Source organism: Pseudopipra pipra, chromosome 4 (genome assembly GCF_036250125.1).
Source record: "Pseudopipra pipra isolate bDixPip1 chromosome 4, bDixPip1.hap1, whole genome shotgun sequence".
Lineage (NCBI taxonomy): Eukaryota > Metazoa > Chordata > Aves > Passeriformes > Pipridae > Pseudopipra > Pseudopipra pipra.
In genome coordinates, this window is record NC_087552.1 from 72247141 (window position 1) to 72265298 (window position 18158).

General features: G+C 40.7%; 2 protein-coding genes and 2 long non-coding RNA genes across 8 annotated transcripts in view; 2 read left to right on the forward strand and 2 right to left on the reverse strand.

The window, feature by feature from the left end:
* Nucleotides 1-18158, reverse strand: part of CTNNA2 (catenin alpha 2) — a 486975-nt gene that overhangs the window by 147882 nt on the left and 320935 nt on the right. The window lies entirely within an intron of this gene.
* Nucleotides 7026-8336, reverse strand: LOC135413621 (uncharacterized). Its single transcript, XR_010430316.1, has 2 exons — nt 8251-8336; nt 7026-7803 (listed from the first exon to the last, which is right to left on the reverse strand). It is a non-coding gene; the product is annotated as an uncharacterized LOC135413621 (long non-coding RNA).
* Nucleotides 8345-17937, forward strand: LOC135413619 (uncharacterized). 2 transcript variants are annotated; one of them, XR_010430315.1, is made up of 3 exons: nt 8431-9023; nt 17065-17179; nt 17635-17937. It is a non-coding gene; the product is annotated as an uncharacterized LOC135413619 (long non-coding RNA). The 2 variants fall into 2 exon arrangements; XR_010430314.1 differs by having other exon boundaries at nt 8345-9023; nt 17065-17937.
* LRRTM1 (leucine rich repeat transmembrane neuronal 1) lies at nt 9022-14777 on the forward strand. The gene has a single exon (XM_064653549.1). It carries the CDS (start codon nt 9338-9340, stop codon nt 10898-10900), a length of 1563 nt encoding a protein of 520 aa, XP_064509619.1. The 5' UTR covers nt 9022-9337; the 3' UTR covers nt 10901-14777.

Below are 18158 nucleotides of genomic sequence, written 5' to 3' on the forward strand. Positions count from 1 at the left end.
GGCTGTGGCTGCTCCATCCTTGGAAGTGTTCAAGGCCAGCCTGGATGGTGCCCTGAGTAACCTGGTCTAGTGGAAGGTGTCCCTGCCCAGGGACGGGGCTGGAACTGGATGGTCTTTAAGGTCCCTTTCAACCCAAACCATTCTATGATGCTCTGATTAGTACATAGCGAAAGATAGCCCCGGATGGGCATAATGCAGGGACACAGGAACAGACAATCCCTGAAATTAGGAGCTGGAAACAGAAAAACAAAAGAAAAAAAAAAAAGAAAAAAAATACCCTCAAAAAGCAACCCTAGAAGTAGGAAGAACAAGGGCACAAAATAAGCAAAAAAAAATCGAGATACAATTAGAAGAAGCAAAGTGAGCATCTGGACCCTAGTATTGCTTCCAGGACTGACTTCTTTCATATTTGGGAATCATTATTGTAAATTGCTTATCACCTTTTGTCCCCTACTGCCAAGGGCCCCCATTGAGCAATGTACACATGGCAACACCAGTAAAGATTCTGGGGACTGAAGGAGGATGTTGGGGCAGATTTGGGAGCAGCTTCTCTGCCCAACATCCACAGGACTGGGAGGGAAGGGAACTCAACAGGTTTACAACACACTGAGGGACACGAATCCTCAGCCAGCATCCAAAGGGTGCACCTAGGAGGTGGGTAGCTTGGGATTTTCACTCCAATGGTTCCCCAAATTCTCAGAATTGCTGCCAGGAACATTACTGATGTAATCATGAAAAACGGTTATTCATCCACAGCCACGTGTGCATTACACAGCATCCACTTAAACACATAAACACCTTTTCATAGACAAAAATCTCTGAATAATGGAGAAAGAACTACCATACATCTTCAGCCACAGGCATTTCACAGATAGTGACCTTCGGTTTTGATTTAGAGGCTCTAACTAAAAAAGCTTGGCTCTACACCAAATCTGAAGAAGAAAATCAAACACATTCTTGTCAAATTATAATTAATTTGCACTACAAAAAAAGAGTAGAAGTAAGCCAAGCATTCTTTAAAAATGGTCTCTAGAATTCAAAACACTCAGTAAAATGTCCTATCTCTCGAAAAAGAGGATGATATTTTCCTGTCTTTTCAAGTTGATTACGCATCTTTCCACTCATTTAAAATATAAATTGAGTCTTAAGAAGCAATAAGCTCTTCATTTTACAGAAATATTAAAGCTTCAAAATTACAGCAGTAGAAGAGGAAATAGGATTCTAAAACACGGCTGAAGTAAACCCTAAAGCTTTGTTACTATTTGCCCCTCCAATCTGCTGTTTCACCTTTAAAAACATATATAATGTGAGGGTAATTATGATTCATACTATTCTATGAATGTTGAGAATGTAGTTGGCATATTCATTCCAAAACTTTGCAGGTAAATTCAGGATCTTTGGATATGTTATAAAGATTTGCAATCTGGTGGTCTAGTGGTTAGAGTGCAGGACTCGCACCGCTGCGACCCGGGTTCAATTCCCGGCCCCCCGGGCAGCTGGAGCTCGTCAGCCTTGTATGGCAATCCAGCTACATCCTGGGGACCTCACTGCCACTGTCCAAGCTTTGCTCAGCCCCGGCAGGTGAACCTCAGGATTAAAGGGTGGGCTCAGTTCAGCGCACGCTGTGTCTCACCTAAAAAATCCACTGCGCAGGCTCGAAGGGTTTATGACCTTTCCCAAATCTTCGCTTGCGAAGACTGGCCATTATTTACTAAGAGTAAAGGAGCAACACAAAACTTTTGATTGCCTTGTATGTTTCTTCCTTATAGGACATAAAAAGCCTTTAAAACACATTGGAACAAAAGCAAAGAAGAGCCAGGAATGATTACTTCAAAGGCTGCCATTGGATCTCACAACGTTAAATTAGCTGTTGAGCAAAGCTGGGTTTCTAAGATTACACATAACCACACACAAACCTCCTCCACCATATGAAACTGTTCAGTAAGGCCCCAGTATTTTTAAGTTGGTTTAAAAAAAGAAGGTTAGGTTATTGTCTTTTTTTTTTTTTTAGAATGCATGACTATCTTTTGTTATGCCTTTAAATATGTCCTTCTGAGACTCCTGACCCATGATTATTTCTCTTAGACATTACATCAGTTGCAAATAAAACGTAATGAAACCATAAATATTTCAGGTAGTCAACAAACTGCCGTCTTTAAGCTTGCAAAAATCACAATGACTTCTATCTGAAATATGAGTCTTCAACCTGGTTTCTTCTTTATTAATTCTGTGTATGAGCTAATGATCCAGTCCCTCTAATCTCCCTATAAGATGCAATACACATGGAACCAGGATTTCAGCACATTTCATCCCGAGTTTTCCCTTCAGATTATGGATATCATCAGAGCAGAAGCAGGAAAACATAAAAATCCTGTCTTCTCTATCTGCCAAAATTCACCAAGAAGCAACGTAACAGAGACTAACACAGTCTACCAAAGATGAGATTGCCTGTCTGCTATAGGTGCTCTGCTACAATCTGACATCCATTTCCATGACTACATGACAGCTGATATTAGTCAGGTCCTCAGTAAATCCAGGAGTCAGATCTAAGAGCATTCCAAATTATATTATTTACAGGTAACATTTTCCAAAAGCAGAGTTTCTCTGTAAAACAACTCCTTTGCATGTAGTGATAGGACAAGGGGGAATGACTTCAAACTGAAAGAGAGGAGGTTTAGATCAGGTATTAGGAAGAAATTCTTCCCTGTGAGGGTGGTGAGGCCCTGGCAAAGATTGCCCAGAGAAGCTGTGGCTGCCCCATCCCTGGAAGTGTCCCAGGCCAGGTTGGATGGGGCTTGGAGAAACCTGGTATAGTGGAAGGTGTCCCTGCCCATGGTGGGGTTGGAATGAGATGGTCTTTAAGGTTTCTTCCAACCCAAATCATTCTATGACTTTATGATTCTATTTTTCTCTGGAGTAAATTTAAATGATATCCTATGTGATGGGCGAGGACTCAATAAAAGCCTTTATTCTATTTCAAAATACTAGCACTGACTTTATCACCAACCCATATTTCTTGAAATAATGTATACACAAAGGGCAGCAAAAAAGTTTTTTGTCTTTTTTGATCGTGCTTTAAAATACACTTTGAAAAGAGCAGAAAAAAAATGGATTGTCTAATGCTGAGGAGAACAGATTTTCTGCTCTGGGAAAGTCTTCCAAGAGTAGTTCATCCATTTGTAAAAAGACTTTACAGAAGAGTGCCAGGATCAGCTTTTAACTTGTTCATCATAGCTTTCAATAATTGATTTCATAACTTCCTCTCAATTTTCTCTACTTCCTGAACTTTGGAAATCTAAAAAATGTTTACTGACACTTAAGTTTTGTCATTGCTTAAGAAGAAAGAACAGTTTTGCTTCAGAAGGGCTGTCCCAACATAAGACAAGTGCCTTTTATGCAGCATAGCTAAACCTGCATCCCCAGGTGAGACTGGACAACTTCCCGAGCAACACAAGTTATTCTGGAGAACACAAAATTCTGGCACGTCAAAATTCTGAACATGTGATGAGTTTAGGAACACAACCAGTTTAGTTACAGGGGAGATTTTGCCCAGTCCTAATCAGCCCTGCTATTCTGCCACTTTGTGGTGCATTCATGGTTGAACCATCACCAGACTCTCTCTGATCATTTTGAGGTAAATACATCAAGATAAAACGAGCAGCCAACCTGAGATGCAATGGTGTCAATAGCCACCTTGGAGCAGATACATCCATGCAAGAACAGAATCCTTTCAGTGGAAACAAGTCTTGAAGCACAAATAAAAGACCATTTAGCACTAGAGTTTATATAAGAAAATAATCCTTACAGATGAACCAGCAACAGTAGTAGAGGGCAAGGTAGATGTTTTCAAGTGTGTGGATGAGCTCTGGCCCTCTTTGCTCTTAAGCTAATTGGAAATTAGTTACAGTTCATTCACTGGCACCTCCAGAAATGCTTGGGTAGGGCTTGAGACAAACCTTTCTGGAGTGTCTTGCTTAGCACTTCTGAAGGTGGAACTAAATGATTTCCAGTTAAATATGACTAACTAATTGCTAATTGTTGCACTCCATGTGTGCGCCCTCCAAGACATCCCAAGACATTTTTAGAGATATAAATTAGCAACAGTTAACCAAAACACAAGGTTTAAATTTTCACTTTCCCTGTCAACCAGAGGTTCCACCAACCTGGTCACTTGATGGTAACACATCAATCTTTGTTTAACCAGGATGTTGCATGATCTTCACCGACATGTTGATTAATCACAAAGGGATGGTTTTATTTGTTGTCTTTTTTCCATTACACCTGGACATTCAGAACCAATAACACTGTCTAGAGCTTTGACAGCACGTCCAGAAATCCATAGACAAGTTCACTTAAGAGAGTCAGTAACTCTTTTTATTATTCAAGCAGTTTAAGACTAATGAACAGGAGAGAGATACTTTATCTTACAACTGACATATTTTCCTAAAAATTGACAGTTCTGCACTGCATTGACAATGCTGCACATAGGTCTCTTGTGTGAGTGACTTTATAGAGATAGGCACAACCAGCTGGGACTGAATGTGGACAATGAGGATGGAACAGCTGCAATGAGACAGAAAAGTGTTTAGCACCTTGTCCAAAACAATAACATAATTTACAGAAGAATATCCATTATTTAAAGTTGGTAACAAATCCAGTGTGTCTGTTAGGCACTATAAGAATTTAAGGACATATGGAGACACCAGGAGTATTTTGGTCAAAATCTTGCAAAATATAATGCATTTTTATATCTATTAAAAGAGGTGTGTTGTACAGGAGGTGGATTTCTTATCAGCTGAAATCCTAAATTCTATACAGAAGAGGCAGACAATAAATGTCCAGGTTGACCAAGACAGAAACACCAGAGAAATAACAGATTGCTCTACTTTGAGTCACGTCTTTTTCTTCCCTTTTCTGTTTTTAAATGTTTCCTTTATACAAAATGCCATGGTTCAGCACCCTTGAAAATTAAAGACTACCAAAGATCAAGGTTTGAGTCCCTCCATTCATGAAAGGAAATTAAAATCACCACTAAAAGTCCCACTTTTTATTACTCTGATATAAACCACTCAGAAAATACCAGAAGGAAGAACTATACTCAATATTTAATACACTGTTCTGACTTATTGTATTTTGTTAGTGAATTTATTAAAAGATGTATATATGCAGAGTTAGACATCAGTGGCCAGATTCTGATCTTAGTCACTCTGTCCCAACCCCCTCTGTCCTGGATTGCAAGTAAGTCAAGGTAAATACCTAAGTACAAACAGTAATGGAAAAATGAATTAGTAAGAATGAAATTATTCTGAGGCCAGTTAAATCCCATGGGACACTTGATGGTTGGACTGGATGATCTTAGAGGTCTTTTCCAATGTTACTGATTCTATGATTCAATGTTTAATCTGAACTCAATATTAAAAATGTGTAGACCAAATACACTGAAAGATGTTTTCCTTTTTCAGCCTGAACAATTCTAACAGTCACTGCAGGGTGTTGCCAGTGGACTACAATTGTCATGACTACAAGAATTAGCTTCCCACTTAAACTTTCTAAAACTTTATTCATGTTGTTCTTCTGCAACCTACTTCACATTGATTTAATCAAGCTCCCTTAAACACACATAAACTGAGTTTGCCATTCTTAAAATATTTTATAATAGCACATTTAATAAAGCTAATTTAAACCTGCTAATTTTATAGAGACTTGCCAGAGGCTTTGAAACTTCACAAAATGTGTAAACTTAACAGTTTGGCTGTGATAATAGCTGAGACAGTGGAAATTAAGCCCTCTGCATTACAATCATGTTCAAAGTGGATTCCTAGTTTTATTGCAAAAAAAAAGTATGCTGCAAAAATATAACAGAAAACCAATTTATAAAAGATATTTCAGGTCAAGACATACATTCACCCAAGTTTGGCTTTTCAGATCCAAGTGGCCCAGTTCTTGAATTTGGTCACTACTGTGCCTCAACAGCACAGCCCCAAACATACACTGAGGTCTCTCATTTTAAAGACTACCTGGAATCTTTTCTACAACCAAATTTTGCATAAGTAAAAGCAGGGTTTCTCGTTCAACAGACCTCTGTAAGAGCTTTGAGACAGTGTGCTTAGGGCCATTAATTCTGGGTTCCTAATTCTAGTTGTCAGTCTTCCAGCTGATGCTATATAGGTTTGCTACTGTCTGCTCTAATTTCTACCTTTGAAAACCAAATGATAATGGATTATATGCCAAGTGTGGGAATAGGCACATTGAGTAGGATCCAGGCTGTATCCCAGGTGATAGCAAGAAGAAGCAGTGCAAAAAAAAATATTCAGCTCTTCAGTGAAGCATCAAGGAGTTTCACCTCTACTAGAGGAATTCTTCACTTTATACATAGCATTTAAATGATAACTAAGTGATCATTATCATCATCTGATTTGCAGAAAATGGCAGCTTTCCTTGAAGATATAACTGAAATTTTTAGGGCTATTGTTGCAGATCTCTCCTCAAATTTTTATATGGGAGAAGGCATTAAGACTTCACCCACAAAGACTTGTAGGGTTGCAGGTTTTTAAGGGACACAACCTCATTGCTTTGAAGCTTTTTTCAGTATCTGTAAAGTTCAAGTCATCTTTTAATTTTTTTTTTTCCTGCTAATTGCCTCAAAATATTCATCAAGGCAATCTGGAATATATTCTTGGACAAGGTTTTTTTTTTTAGTCTCTCCTGGTTCAGTGCTCTTTCTCTCGGTTCTGTCATTGCTTTCCTTCCTGCTTTTGTGTACTCAGAAACAGAATTAAGGTGTACTGCAACCAGTGGACACTTGCATAAACAGCCTGCTTTGAATAAAACAGCACAATTTTGAGAGAGGAAAATCACCTTCAGCTTTCCTGCCCAAATGCTAAAACATAGATGAGGTTCGTATACTATCAAAGCATTACATTTTTGCTTTGAGACCACTGAAATGCTGTGAAGAGAAGAAAAAATGTAAATAAACTGAATAGGGAGCATAAAAGCACGTTGGTTGCCAGGTTCTGAAACCGCAGTTAAAGTGGTTTATATTTGTAATTTATTTAAGACTGGTTTTGGCAAATACATTAGTAATGCATCTCCTTCACAGATTTTTATGCATGAAAGCTTTAAGTTTGCCAGGACCTCTGTAAAGCAACTTTTACTGCATCAAATTACTGCATTCCTTGATCTCTCCCAGCACACACTCCCAGCAGCCAGCCACACTCAAACACAATGATCAGCTCTCTCAGAAATACTCCAATAACAGGTCTTTTTAAAAAATTAACACAGTTGTGAAAAAGAAAGCAAATACAACGCTTTTGCCCTGCCCCTCCAGCATTTTGCACCCGATGTCGACTTAAAATCAGCACTTTCTTCTGCAATACTTGTATTTCCAACTTCTTCACTGAGAATTGATGCAGAATTGGGAGCTGTCAGCTCTGATCGCATTCACCAGCACACAGGCTTGAGACTCTATTTCATAATAGGAAAAGATGGCCAGCGTTTTCCTGACAGAAGTACCACACATTTTTCAGTCAGTAAAAATTACAGAGCTCATTGTCGACGCATTTCCCATGCAGAATGAGGACTGCAAATTATCAGGCAAAGGGTTTTTTTGTTGTTTTTTTTTTTCCCCTTTGGTACACAGCACAAAACCCAACACAATCTGCAAAACTTATTAACTACTGGGGTTTGAAACCCCTTCTTTGCATGCTGCCGACACGGTCACAGCAACCTATACATTGATCTTATTCCAAAAGCACAGTGATCTTTATGCTGGAAGAATTCTAGTTCTGTGTGCCGTAGCATACACTGCAAAGGAAAAGAAAAAGCCTTTAGGAAAGGCATGTGCTGAACACACAAAATATGCAGGATGGAAAAAGACCAAATGTAATTAAAGCTTATATGAAATGAGACATTCCTATTTGCAGAGCTCTGGCTGCATTTCTCTGAGAAAGAATGCACAGAATTTCAAATCATGCTCTATTTAGACAATGTCAGAAGAAAAACACATTCCCCCCCCACCCTCCACACCCCTCAATCCCCCACCCCAAGACTCCAAAAGGCAAATCTCATCATCGGAACTAAGAGAGAAAAAGCAATCCAAAGAGACCGGTTTACATATTCCTTCCCAAACCAAGAAATCAAGTCTCTCCCTCTCCCGGCTAATAGCTTATAAATTCAGACTTTAAACAAAAGCACCACCAAAAAAAAAAATATATAAAAAAGAAGAATCATCCTAATTCTCAAGCTTCCTACTTAGCACTGCCTCGCTTTTGATGATTTGTGCGGCTGTGTGTGCGTGCCTGTTTGAGAAATGGCGAGATAGGCTTAAAGTATTTTCCATTTCATCAAAGAGCATATATTACTTTCCTGGTTCGCTCCCGATGTTGGTTTTATGCCCACCCCTTTTCAATCTGCCCATGTCTGAGATGCACAGTGCAGGCGTACAATCATGAGCAGCTTACGACACTCAGTGAACACTGGGTGCCTCTGCATGCTCTAGCAACATACTGCTCAGCTGAAGGGAAGGGATTCTTGCTGTCTCTCTCTGCTCTAAGCATCACCTAACAAGCAAAGCGAACAAAGAATGGGAAATAAAGCGACCCTTAACCGGTCAGTGAATGAATGGTAACCTCTCTCTGGAGTAAAGGTTGTGCCGGTCAATGGTCGTTGCAAATGACGGACATTAAACAGATTGACAAATCCTGTGGAGTCGTTAGTAAAGAGTTTGGAGTTTTTTTCACGCCACAGTGTTAACTGCAGAGGAAAGGACAGAGGGAGAAGGAGAAGATCAAGCTCATGTACATAGTTCTGAAACTTGCAGGTCCTAGGAGGCAGCTCAAAAGCTAGCTGGACAAGCCTTTCGCTCGTTGAGCAGAAGCGAAGTGAGACATTGTGAGCTTGCCAGCCTTGCACAACATTGAAAGGGACTGAATTTGTAGCACAGAGGGGTCTTTTTTAGCTCTGCATATAATTAGTCCAAACACAAAGGAAGCAACTGAATGGAGGTTGTCACTCTCTGGAAAAGGGTGGGTAAGACACTTTTTAATTAAATTCTTTCATGAAGAAAGATTTTTTTTTTCCTTTGCTGCAGCATTTAACATGAACAAAATCACTATCATTTTACCTTTGAATGTCTGTGAACTTTAATGCTGCACAGCTCCTGCATGCTGTAAAGTGAAATATTTGCCTCTGTGTTTGTTCTGTTTGCTGTTTTGCTTTGGTTTTCGGGCTTTGTTTCGTTGGTTTGCTCTTTTTTTTTTCCCCCCTTAAATAAAATATGATGTAGAATTTGAAAAGATTCAATGGACATTCTCAAGCATATTTGGAAATATTCTTGCTAATGGATTTCCTTCTTATTGGTCTCTGTTTAAACTGGCTGCTGAGGAAGCCCCCGGGGTTGATATTGTGTACGCTGGGTATCTTTTCTAAAATGCTTCCAGCTGTGAATAGTGGGTGTCCACAGCTCTGTCGGTGTGAGGGCAGGCTTTTGTACTGTGAATCACTGAATCTTACAGAGATGCCTCGCAACCTGTCGGGCATGATGGGCTTGTCTCTGCGGTACAACAGCCTTTCAGAGCTGCATGATGGACAGTTCACAGGGTTAATGCAGCTCACGTGGCTCTATCTGGATCACAATCACATTTGCTCAGTGGAGGGGAATGCCTTTCAAAAATTGCGGCGAGTTAAAGAGCTCACCCTGAGTTCCAACAAAATAACCCAACTGCCCAACACCACTTTCCGCCCCATGCCAAACTTGCGCAGTGTGGATTTATCTTACAACAACCTACAGTCTTTGGAGCCCGACCTGTTCCACGGGCTGAGGAAACTGACAACTTTGCACATGCGGTCGAACGCCATCAAGTTCGTGCCGGTGAGAATTTTTCAGGACTGTCGCAGCCTGAAGTTTCTGGACATAGGATACAATCAGTTAAAGAGCCTGGCTCGAAACTCTTTTGCGGGCTTGTTCAAACTCACTGAGCTGCACCTCGAGCACAATGACTTGGTGAAAGTGAATTTAGCCCATTTTCCCAGGCTCATCTCCCTGCACTCTCTCTGCTTGAGAAGGAATAAAGTTACCATCGTAGTAAACACCTTGGACTGGATATGGCAACTGGAAAAGATGGATCTCTCCGGCAACGAAATCGAATACATCGAACCTCACGTTTTCGAAAGTGTACCTCATCTCAAATCCCTGCAGCTGGACTCCAACCGGCTGACCTACATCGACTCCCGGGTCCTGGACTCCTGGAAGTCCCTCACTAGCATCAGCCTCTCCGCCAACGCCTGGGATTGCAGCCGGAACGTCTGCGCCCTGGCCTCCTGGCTGAGCAACTTCCAGGGTCGCTACGACAGCAACCTGCTCTGTGCCACCCCTGAGTACGCGCAGGGCGAGGATGTTTTGGACGCCGTGTACGCCTTCCACCTGTGCGAAGACGCAGACCCCACGAGCGTCAACACCTTCTCCCCGGTGACCAACAACAGCGACCAGACGCTCGGCTACGGCTCCGCCACCGCCACCTACGACGTGCCGGACAGCAGCGAGGACCGGACCACGTACGCCGTCACCATCACCATGCCCGGCGAGAACTCCGAGAACGCCGTGCAGATTCACAAGGTGGTGACGGGCACCATGGCACTGATTTTTTCCTTCCTCATCGTGGTTTTGGTGTTGTACGTCTCCTGGAAGTGCTTTCCAGCCGGCTTAAGGCAACTAAGACAGTGCTTTGTCACACAGCGCAGGAAGCAGAAGCAGAAACAGACCATGCACCAAATGGCTGCCATGTCAGCCCAGGAGTATTATGTTGATTACAAACCCAACCACATTGAGGGAGCCCTGGTGATCATTAATGAGTATGGATCTTGTTCCTGTCACCAGCAGCCAGCGAGGGAATGTGAGGTGTGATTTTCCTTGTGGGATTTAAACAGTGTGCAACCAAATAACAGCGTGCAGGCAGACAGTGGCACGGGGTGGGGGGGGTTGCTGGGTTTTGCTGGTGGTTTCTGATGTGCACCTCTGCCCAAATTGTTAAGAGGGGCTGTCCCAGAGACTTGATATTTTAGCTTTATCGTGTCTTAAAAACCTTCAGGACAGCCAATCTTAAGGTTTCATATGCTAATACCCCTTTGAAGATCTGTCAATATTCAGGAATCTGAGAGTGTAAAAAGGTACCAATTATTGATCTTTTGTAAACTAAAAAAAAAAAACTGTTTAAAATAAAAAAAAATAGCATTTACAGTTTTTACAGACTGGTGTATATTACATGAATGGTTCCCTGTATACAAAATGCAACAGTTTAACCTCTTTTTCTCTTCATGCTGAGTGTTGAAATGAAAGTCAAGGAGCAAAGAAGCCACGTAAAAGAGAAAGCTTAAAATTACCCATTGTAATTAGCACACATTCACGTCCATCATGTTGCTGAAGATATGAAGCATGACACTGGAATTCTATTTTTGTTAATGTGCTACCTGTAACTGGATGCCAGTACAACAAGGAGCCAGTGCACCTCAGAAAGGCTAAAGTTTTAACCCTGTCCCTGGGACAGGAATTCTGAGGGTTTTTAAGTACAGCTCACTTGTTAGTTGCTGCAAGATCCATAAAAACAGCATCAGAACCCTTAGAAGTATTTTGTATCAAAACTGATCATACTGCAAAGACTCCCTTAAAAAAAAAAAAAACAACCAACAAAACCCAAATGAGTGAAACACTGCCAAAATGTGCTCATCAGAAATATAAAAAAGACCAAAAACCCCACTAAATTTAAGGGCTTTTAATAGCTTTTTCCACTTTTATGCTTGTTTTGAGCTATGCCAAGAGCAGGGAACTTGTTCTGTGCCCTGTGGTGCCATGGTGAGTGGAGAAGAGCAAAAGCTATTTGGGTCTCAGTGATGAAACCTGTGTGTCTGAAGAGCAAAACCACTGTCAGGAGAAGATAGAGAGGTATTAGATCCTACTTCTGGGTCCTGTAGTAAACTGCTGGCAAAGCCCAGCTCATGTCCCTCCCTTCCACCAGCAGCCTTCACTAACAAAACAACCCTAAAAATCTCTGCAGAGGCTGAAAGCAGATGAACCCTCCTTACTAATGAGTGATAAATGGAATTGATGGATATAAAGCAGTGATTTCACAATGTAGAATCACGCAGCTGTTTTATCTGACTGCCCTTAAATAAAGGCTTCCTTTCTTTGTATTTTGGATTTTTCATTCCAGTATGTGAACAACTTGATCCTTTCACCAACTCCCCTCATACTAATTGACGGTGAGGGAGTTTTGTAACACCAGGCAGAGCATCTTGAAATTTTCTTCCTACGGCACTACATGGGAATAAAATGTTATGGATAATGAACTGAGTGACACTTCTATGCTCTGTACATGTTTCTCTATCCTCAGGTTACCACCAATAGAGGAACAATTGCAAAATCTTACATGTATTTTAATGTAACACAGGGGTTTTTTTCCCCTTTTTTATAGCATTGAAGTGCCACCTACTCTTACGAGGCTATAGCAGGCTCATAAAGCAGAAAATAGGCACGGAATAAATCACTTGTTTTCCTGCACAGCAGGTTTTAGCCATTAATTTTGAGTGTAAAGAGTGACTTCTATATTTTTTTCTGACTGATACTATTTTAATTAAGGAGTCAGAATTTATTTTCATCTATTTGATACATCTCATCTTCTGTAATATTAAATATGGCAAGAGCCCTTTAATCAAAATTTTTATTCAGTGAGACTATAATATCTGTGAAAGCAATGAGATTATGTACTGGGAGAGGACTGTTTCATAGAGAATTTAATGAAAATCAGCTGCTTTTTCACTAAAGCCACTGAAAATTCCCCCACAGTTTCAAACAAGCCAGCACTGTTAAAACCAGGCTTTTCTCTCTTTAAACAAATGCACATTTCTCTTCCTGTGCCTCAAACCCAGCAGGGCCTGATCCATCCTGAAACTCCCAAGTGACCTGAGGGGTTGAGTGTCTATGTACAAACCTAACAGGGAGGACAGAGAGAAAGTACAGACCCCCTTGTCTTTTGGGTTGCCTGATCATGTTTAAGGCAAAAAATATTTGCCTAAATACATGCTAACTCAGGGCCAAGCTATATTTATTTTCCCCATTAAACCCTTCTCTGAAATCAGTAGGGAATTTAACTGTGAAAAATTGGCTCTCCAACTTTGAACTAGGCTATATGTTCCTCAAATCCACAAGGCAGCACTGCAGCCAGCAGGGCTGATTACAACTAGTTGCCAGGATGCTTCCAAAAAATCAACTGAGATTGTTAAAATATTGTCTGCATATGGCAATATACATATATATATATATATAAACTGGCTTTATTTCTATAATGACCCCCTGCTGCTATAAAGAAATGTATTAGTGCAGTCATGGCTTTGCCCCTGTAAATCTAAGACAAGACTGATACCAACAAACAATCATCCCGTGGTTGTATTTCAGCGTATTTTTAGCATATTTGTGGGTTGTATTTGAAACACACGAGTGATTGCACCCCTCTGGAGTTGTTCCTGCTGCTTATTGGTGTTAGCAACCTCCAGCCACGTTTGCAAAGACGTGAGCAATCTTGCCTTTGGAATTTATTCACCTCTGTGCTTCATGCATCTTGCACTGACAGCTCAAGTAAACTGAGCAGAGCGTTTTCCTTTAAAGGTGCAGTGATTTCCTAAGTGGGAGCTGATTTCAGTGTTGCCTGTTGCCATTTCTCCTGAAGAGAGGTGATGACCAGCAATGACTTGCCACCCTGAGCAGGATGATGGATGGATGGATCCTCCACGTGGAGCACAGCCCTTATTAAAGGATGTGTTTCAAAATCTTCATGCAGAAATCTTTTCTGAGGGTAATTTCTAGAGACAACCTCCTAGTGGTCCCCAGAGGACATCTGGAGATCCTGACACTCTCTGAATATTCACTGGTGAAAAGAGGGGTATCACTGCTGTTACCTGGCAGTACCACAGGGTGCCCACATCTAGTCTGAAAGTTGACATGAAATATATGTGGGTAATAAAGAAATAAAAGAGCCACTATGTCATTTCAATCTAGCTATTGCAAATCCAGTTATTCATCCTGCTCCAGGCTATTTCCATTGGTATATATGGGAGTTATTATATTTGTACTGCATTTATGGCAACTGCAGGGACAAATTTTCCCTAACTCTTTCTTCCAAATTTTGTGTTCAACAGCTGTCCAGAGATAAGTCATTCCCTCTCTTTGATGCCCTTATTCTGGCAATATTAAATGGCTCCAAACTCAAAAGGAATAAAAAAAAAAAAAAAGAAAAGATGCTTTTGGGGTTAGTTGTGACAGTTTTGTCCAAGAGATGCTTGGGGAATATCAAAGGAAGGAAAATATTTTCAATATTCCCTTTCTAATGCTCTACTTAATAGGACTAATCTCCCTTTTATAACGAGGTAATTAGCATTATTTTCTTTATATTTAACTGTCTTTTTAAACACAAGACAGGGTGAAAGGCAAACAAAAGAACTACCTTTTTTGAGGCTGGTTAACAGTACCAGTGTTATAGATCTCTAACATGCAATCTCTTGCTGCTCACATCAATACCCACTCACAGTGCACCCAGTGCTGAAGGAACTGTTGCTGTGTATGCTCTGAATGTATATAAGGGATGATTTATTTTCCTTTCTGTCTTTTTCTTTCCTTCCTTTCTGTACTACTTAAAAAAAAAATAATTATATGAAACCACAGAATCAATGCTAATGTACCACATTCTGTTTCTGCCCTGAAAATATAAAATACAAAGATATTCTGTGTTAAAGCTGCAAATTCCCTCCTTTGCCATGCTGTCTGGGTACTGCAAGGGGTCAGACCAAGGGATGCCCCCTCCCTCTGTGGTCACAGCAATAGCTGAAGATGCAGCCCCTAGTTCAGAGCTGCCTTGCAAACCTGTGCCAGAGAAAGACCATTAACCATACCTAAGGATATTTTTGTATGCTTTAATATATTCTGTATATGTTTTTATGGCTAAGGCATCGAGGGGTAGTTGAAATGAGTCTGTTTGATCATTTTCTTCGGTTCTGATAAAAGAAAACAAACAACAATTCATTTGCTATTCAGATGGACTAAATTTGTTCCTTGTGTGTGTCTCATTCTGCATTAAAAGCAAAAGGACTCCCTGAATCCCTCTCCCTTCCCCCCCCCCAGCTTCTCCAATGGTATTCAGAGTGGCAACTAAGGAGTATTTAATGAAGAAGCTTATTTCTAATGCTATAACAGTAATAGCAGTAATAATAACGAAATTAAAAGGAGACAAAAGATAAAAGACTGGAGTAACAACAACTAAATCAGGATGTTACTGGATTCCTTTGCCTTTTTTTAAAGATGGTTAATCTAAAGAACTAGCACAGATGAAAAACCAAGACTGAGGGTGGGTGGAGAAAGCAGTTTTTAAAACTGTGCAAGCAGGGATGAAACAGCTTCTGCAAAGGAGGGTACAACACTAAATAGCTTCATTCAGCAGGAGAGAGAATAGGGAAGGGTGAAGGGATGGGATGAAAGGGAAGATGAGAACTGGTGAGGAGGCAAGGGGACCACTGTGCACACATGGGAAATGAGACTTTTCAGTGCCTTCCCCTCCCACGTTAGGACTGTGGCAAGGACAACAGCAGAGATGTAAGAAGGATACCCGGCATCTCCTCTCTCCCTTTCCAAAGTCCCAGTCACACACACTCTCTCATCACAGAGGCACAGACAGACATGCTTCCCCAAACACACGTGCCCACAGCCCCGTCATTTCCTCCGCCACCTCCCTGTTCCCTGGGAGCACAATGTCCCCCTCATCCATCGCTGTGTTTGCTGAACTCCAGCACTGTGCCTCTGCCACTGACTTTTTTTGGCTGGATTTCTTAGCTATCCTAGCCACAGTTCACCACAGGCTTTCTAAAAAAATCAGACTTTTCTACCTAAAAATCTCTCTTTTTTTTTTTTGTTTGTTCTGTTTTTTAAGAAACCCTCATCTAGAGAGATGGGTGATCTCGAGCTATCACAGATTCTCCTGCTGATTATATCTACACTCATATTCAACTTTCATGTTCACAGCTATTATGACAAACAGATGTGAGATATTTTTGCTGTGTTCAATTTCCCATTATGCACCAAGGTTATGCTTTTCCTTGACCTGCTCAACCCAGTCTAATATTAACAAATTGAGCATTTACATGGGTTCCTTTCCAAGCATGTAGTTGATTAGGAATTTAGGAAATGTTGGTGATTTAAAGATTAACCTTTCATATAATTACTGACATAAACTAGTGCTATTAAGGTATTAGAAACAACTATTCAGAGCATATTCTCCATTAAAAAAAAAACAAAAAAACAAATCACATTTCGAGCCATGCGAAAGACTTTCCATACCAGCCAATTTTTACTTTTTTTTTTTTTTTTAACAGCAGAAAAACCTGGTGAAAGGAAAGGAGTAAGCACAGCCTACCTCTCAAGTTATGTAGAGGAAAGCAAAGCTATAAAAATAATACAGAAACCAAGCAACAGTCTTCTGCTGGCAAGACACAGCTTGTAATTGGGTGGGTGGCTGTGAAGAGCCGAGATGAATGCTGCAGAGCACTGTAATTTTATTGCACTGTGTCTGCTCTAAAGTGAACATATTTGCAATGGAATCTGTATTTCCCTGAGAACAAGGCAATTGTTTTTTGTTATAAAGATAACGTCACTTGTTGGCATTCAATTCAGACACAATTCTTCAGCCTTTAAAGCAATTACTGTTCTTATTGGCCTTTGCTGGGGGGGATAGTTGGAGGAAACAGTCAAATGGAATAGGCTGCACTGAAAGGAGTTGGAGCCTAAAGTCCCAGCTTTACATTACAAGAGAAGAAATCCAGTTTTAAAATACACAGCAGCTTTTCACCCTTTCCTCCATTTCTCCTCTTCCTAAAAATCCAAATATGTAACATCACTTCTAGAAGTCAGAGAGTGGCTAAAGGATAACGTTATGAGCATCTGTGCTTGGCAAACAGCACTTACTATTCTGCTAAGGCACTTTTATTTTTTAAATCATTTCGCTGCTCTCATGTTCTTCGCATCCTCACCAGACACAGTAACTACCACCAGGAAGATGTCTTTCAGCACGGGTGCTATGGGAACGTGACCAATTCCCTCCCATTTCTGAGCTAACAAAGACTCAATCCAAGATTTCAAAGGTGATAGGTAAGTAGAAAAATCTACTTCATCACTGAATTATCATTTTTAGCGCAGCAGACTTCTCTGGCTGACGTGGCCAGACACTAAACACAGTCATTCTTTTATTATCAACTTTATCCTGGCCCTTTTTGCTGCCGTGCCTGTCCCCTGATCACAAAACAGACCACGGCACCAGAGGGAGGGCTAAAAATTGTATTTTCAGTAAAGTCTCAATGTAAAAAAATATGCATGGGCACATCAAATTGATTTAAGGGCTGATCTAGTGAAGGCAATGCAGCTTCTATACACAAATCTCCCTGTAGTAGCACACCTCTGTACCCTAGTGGTTACAGTAAGGTATAAGCAAACATCCTCTGATAGCTGGGGGACTCCAACTGAAAACAGATTTCTGAACACCTTTTAAAATATACACTTTCTAACTTTTATCCCTTCTCACCCATTCTCCCATCTCTCATTCCCAGAACCTCACAGGCAGGGTGAATCAAAAGCAAGAGGGGCAGGAAGAAGAGGAAAACCCTGAAAAGCCCAAACTAAGCTGCAAGAACAGTCCACAGCTACTGAATTCCAGAGGTTTTGGTGCTTTTCACAACTGTCAGCCCTTTGAAACACATCTGCTATCAACCCTCTTTGCAAGATGAGAGGCAAAGTGAGTTCCCAGGAGTAAACCTGGATCTGTCTCCATGGTTCAGTGCCTGTCTGACAGCCTGACTTGCTAAGAGAGCCTGGTAAATATTAAAGAATGTTAATAATAATGAGATAAACCACCTGGGGATTTTTCCCACCTCTTTTTTTTTTTTTTTTTTTAACTTGGCTCCATACTAAAGTTTATCTTGACAGAATCTGATCCAGATTATTTCCCAAAGCAATTTTTTTCAACAGCAAACAGAAATCTGTGGCTGCTGCTAAAAGGTTTGCTAAAGAGGCCACTGCATGTCAAATGTTTACCTTAATTTCATGTAAATGTCACTCCATATTGGACATTCTG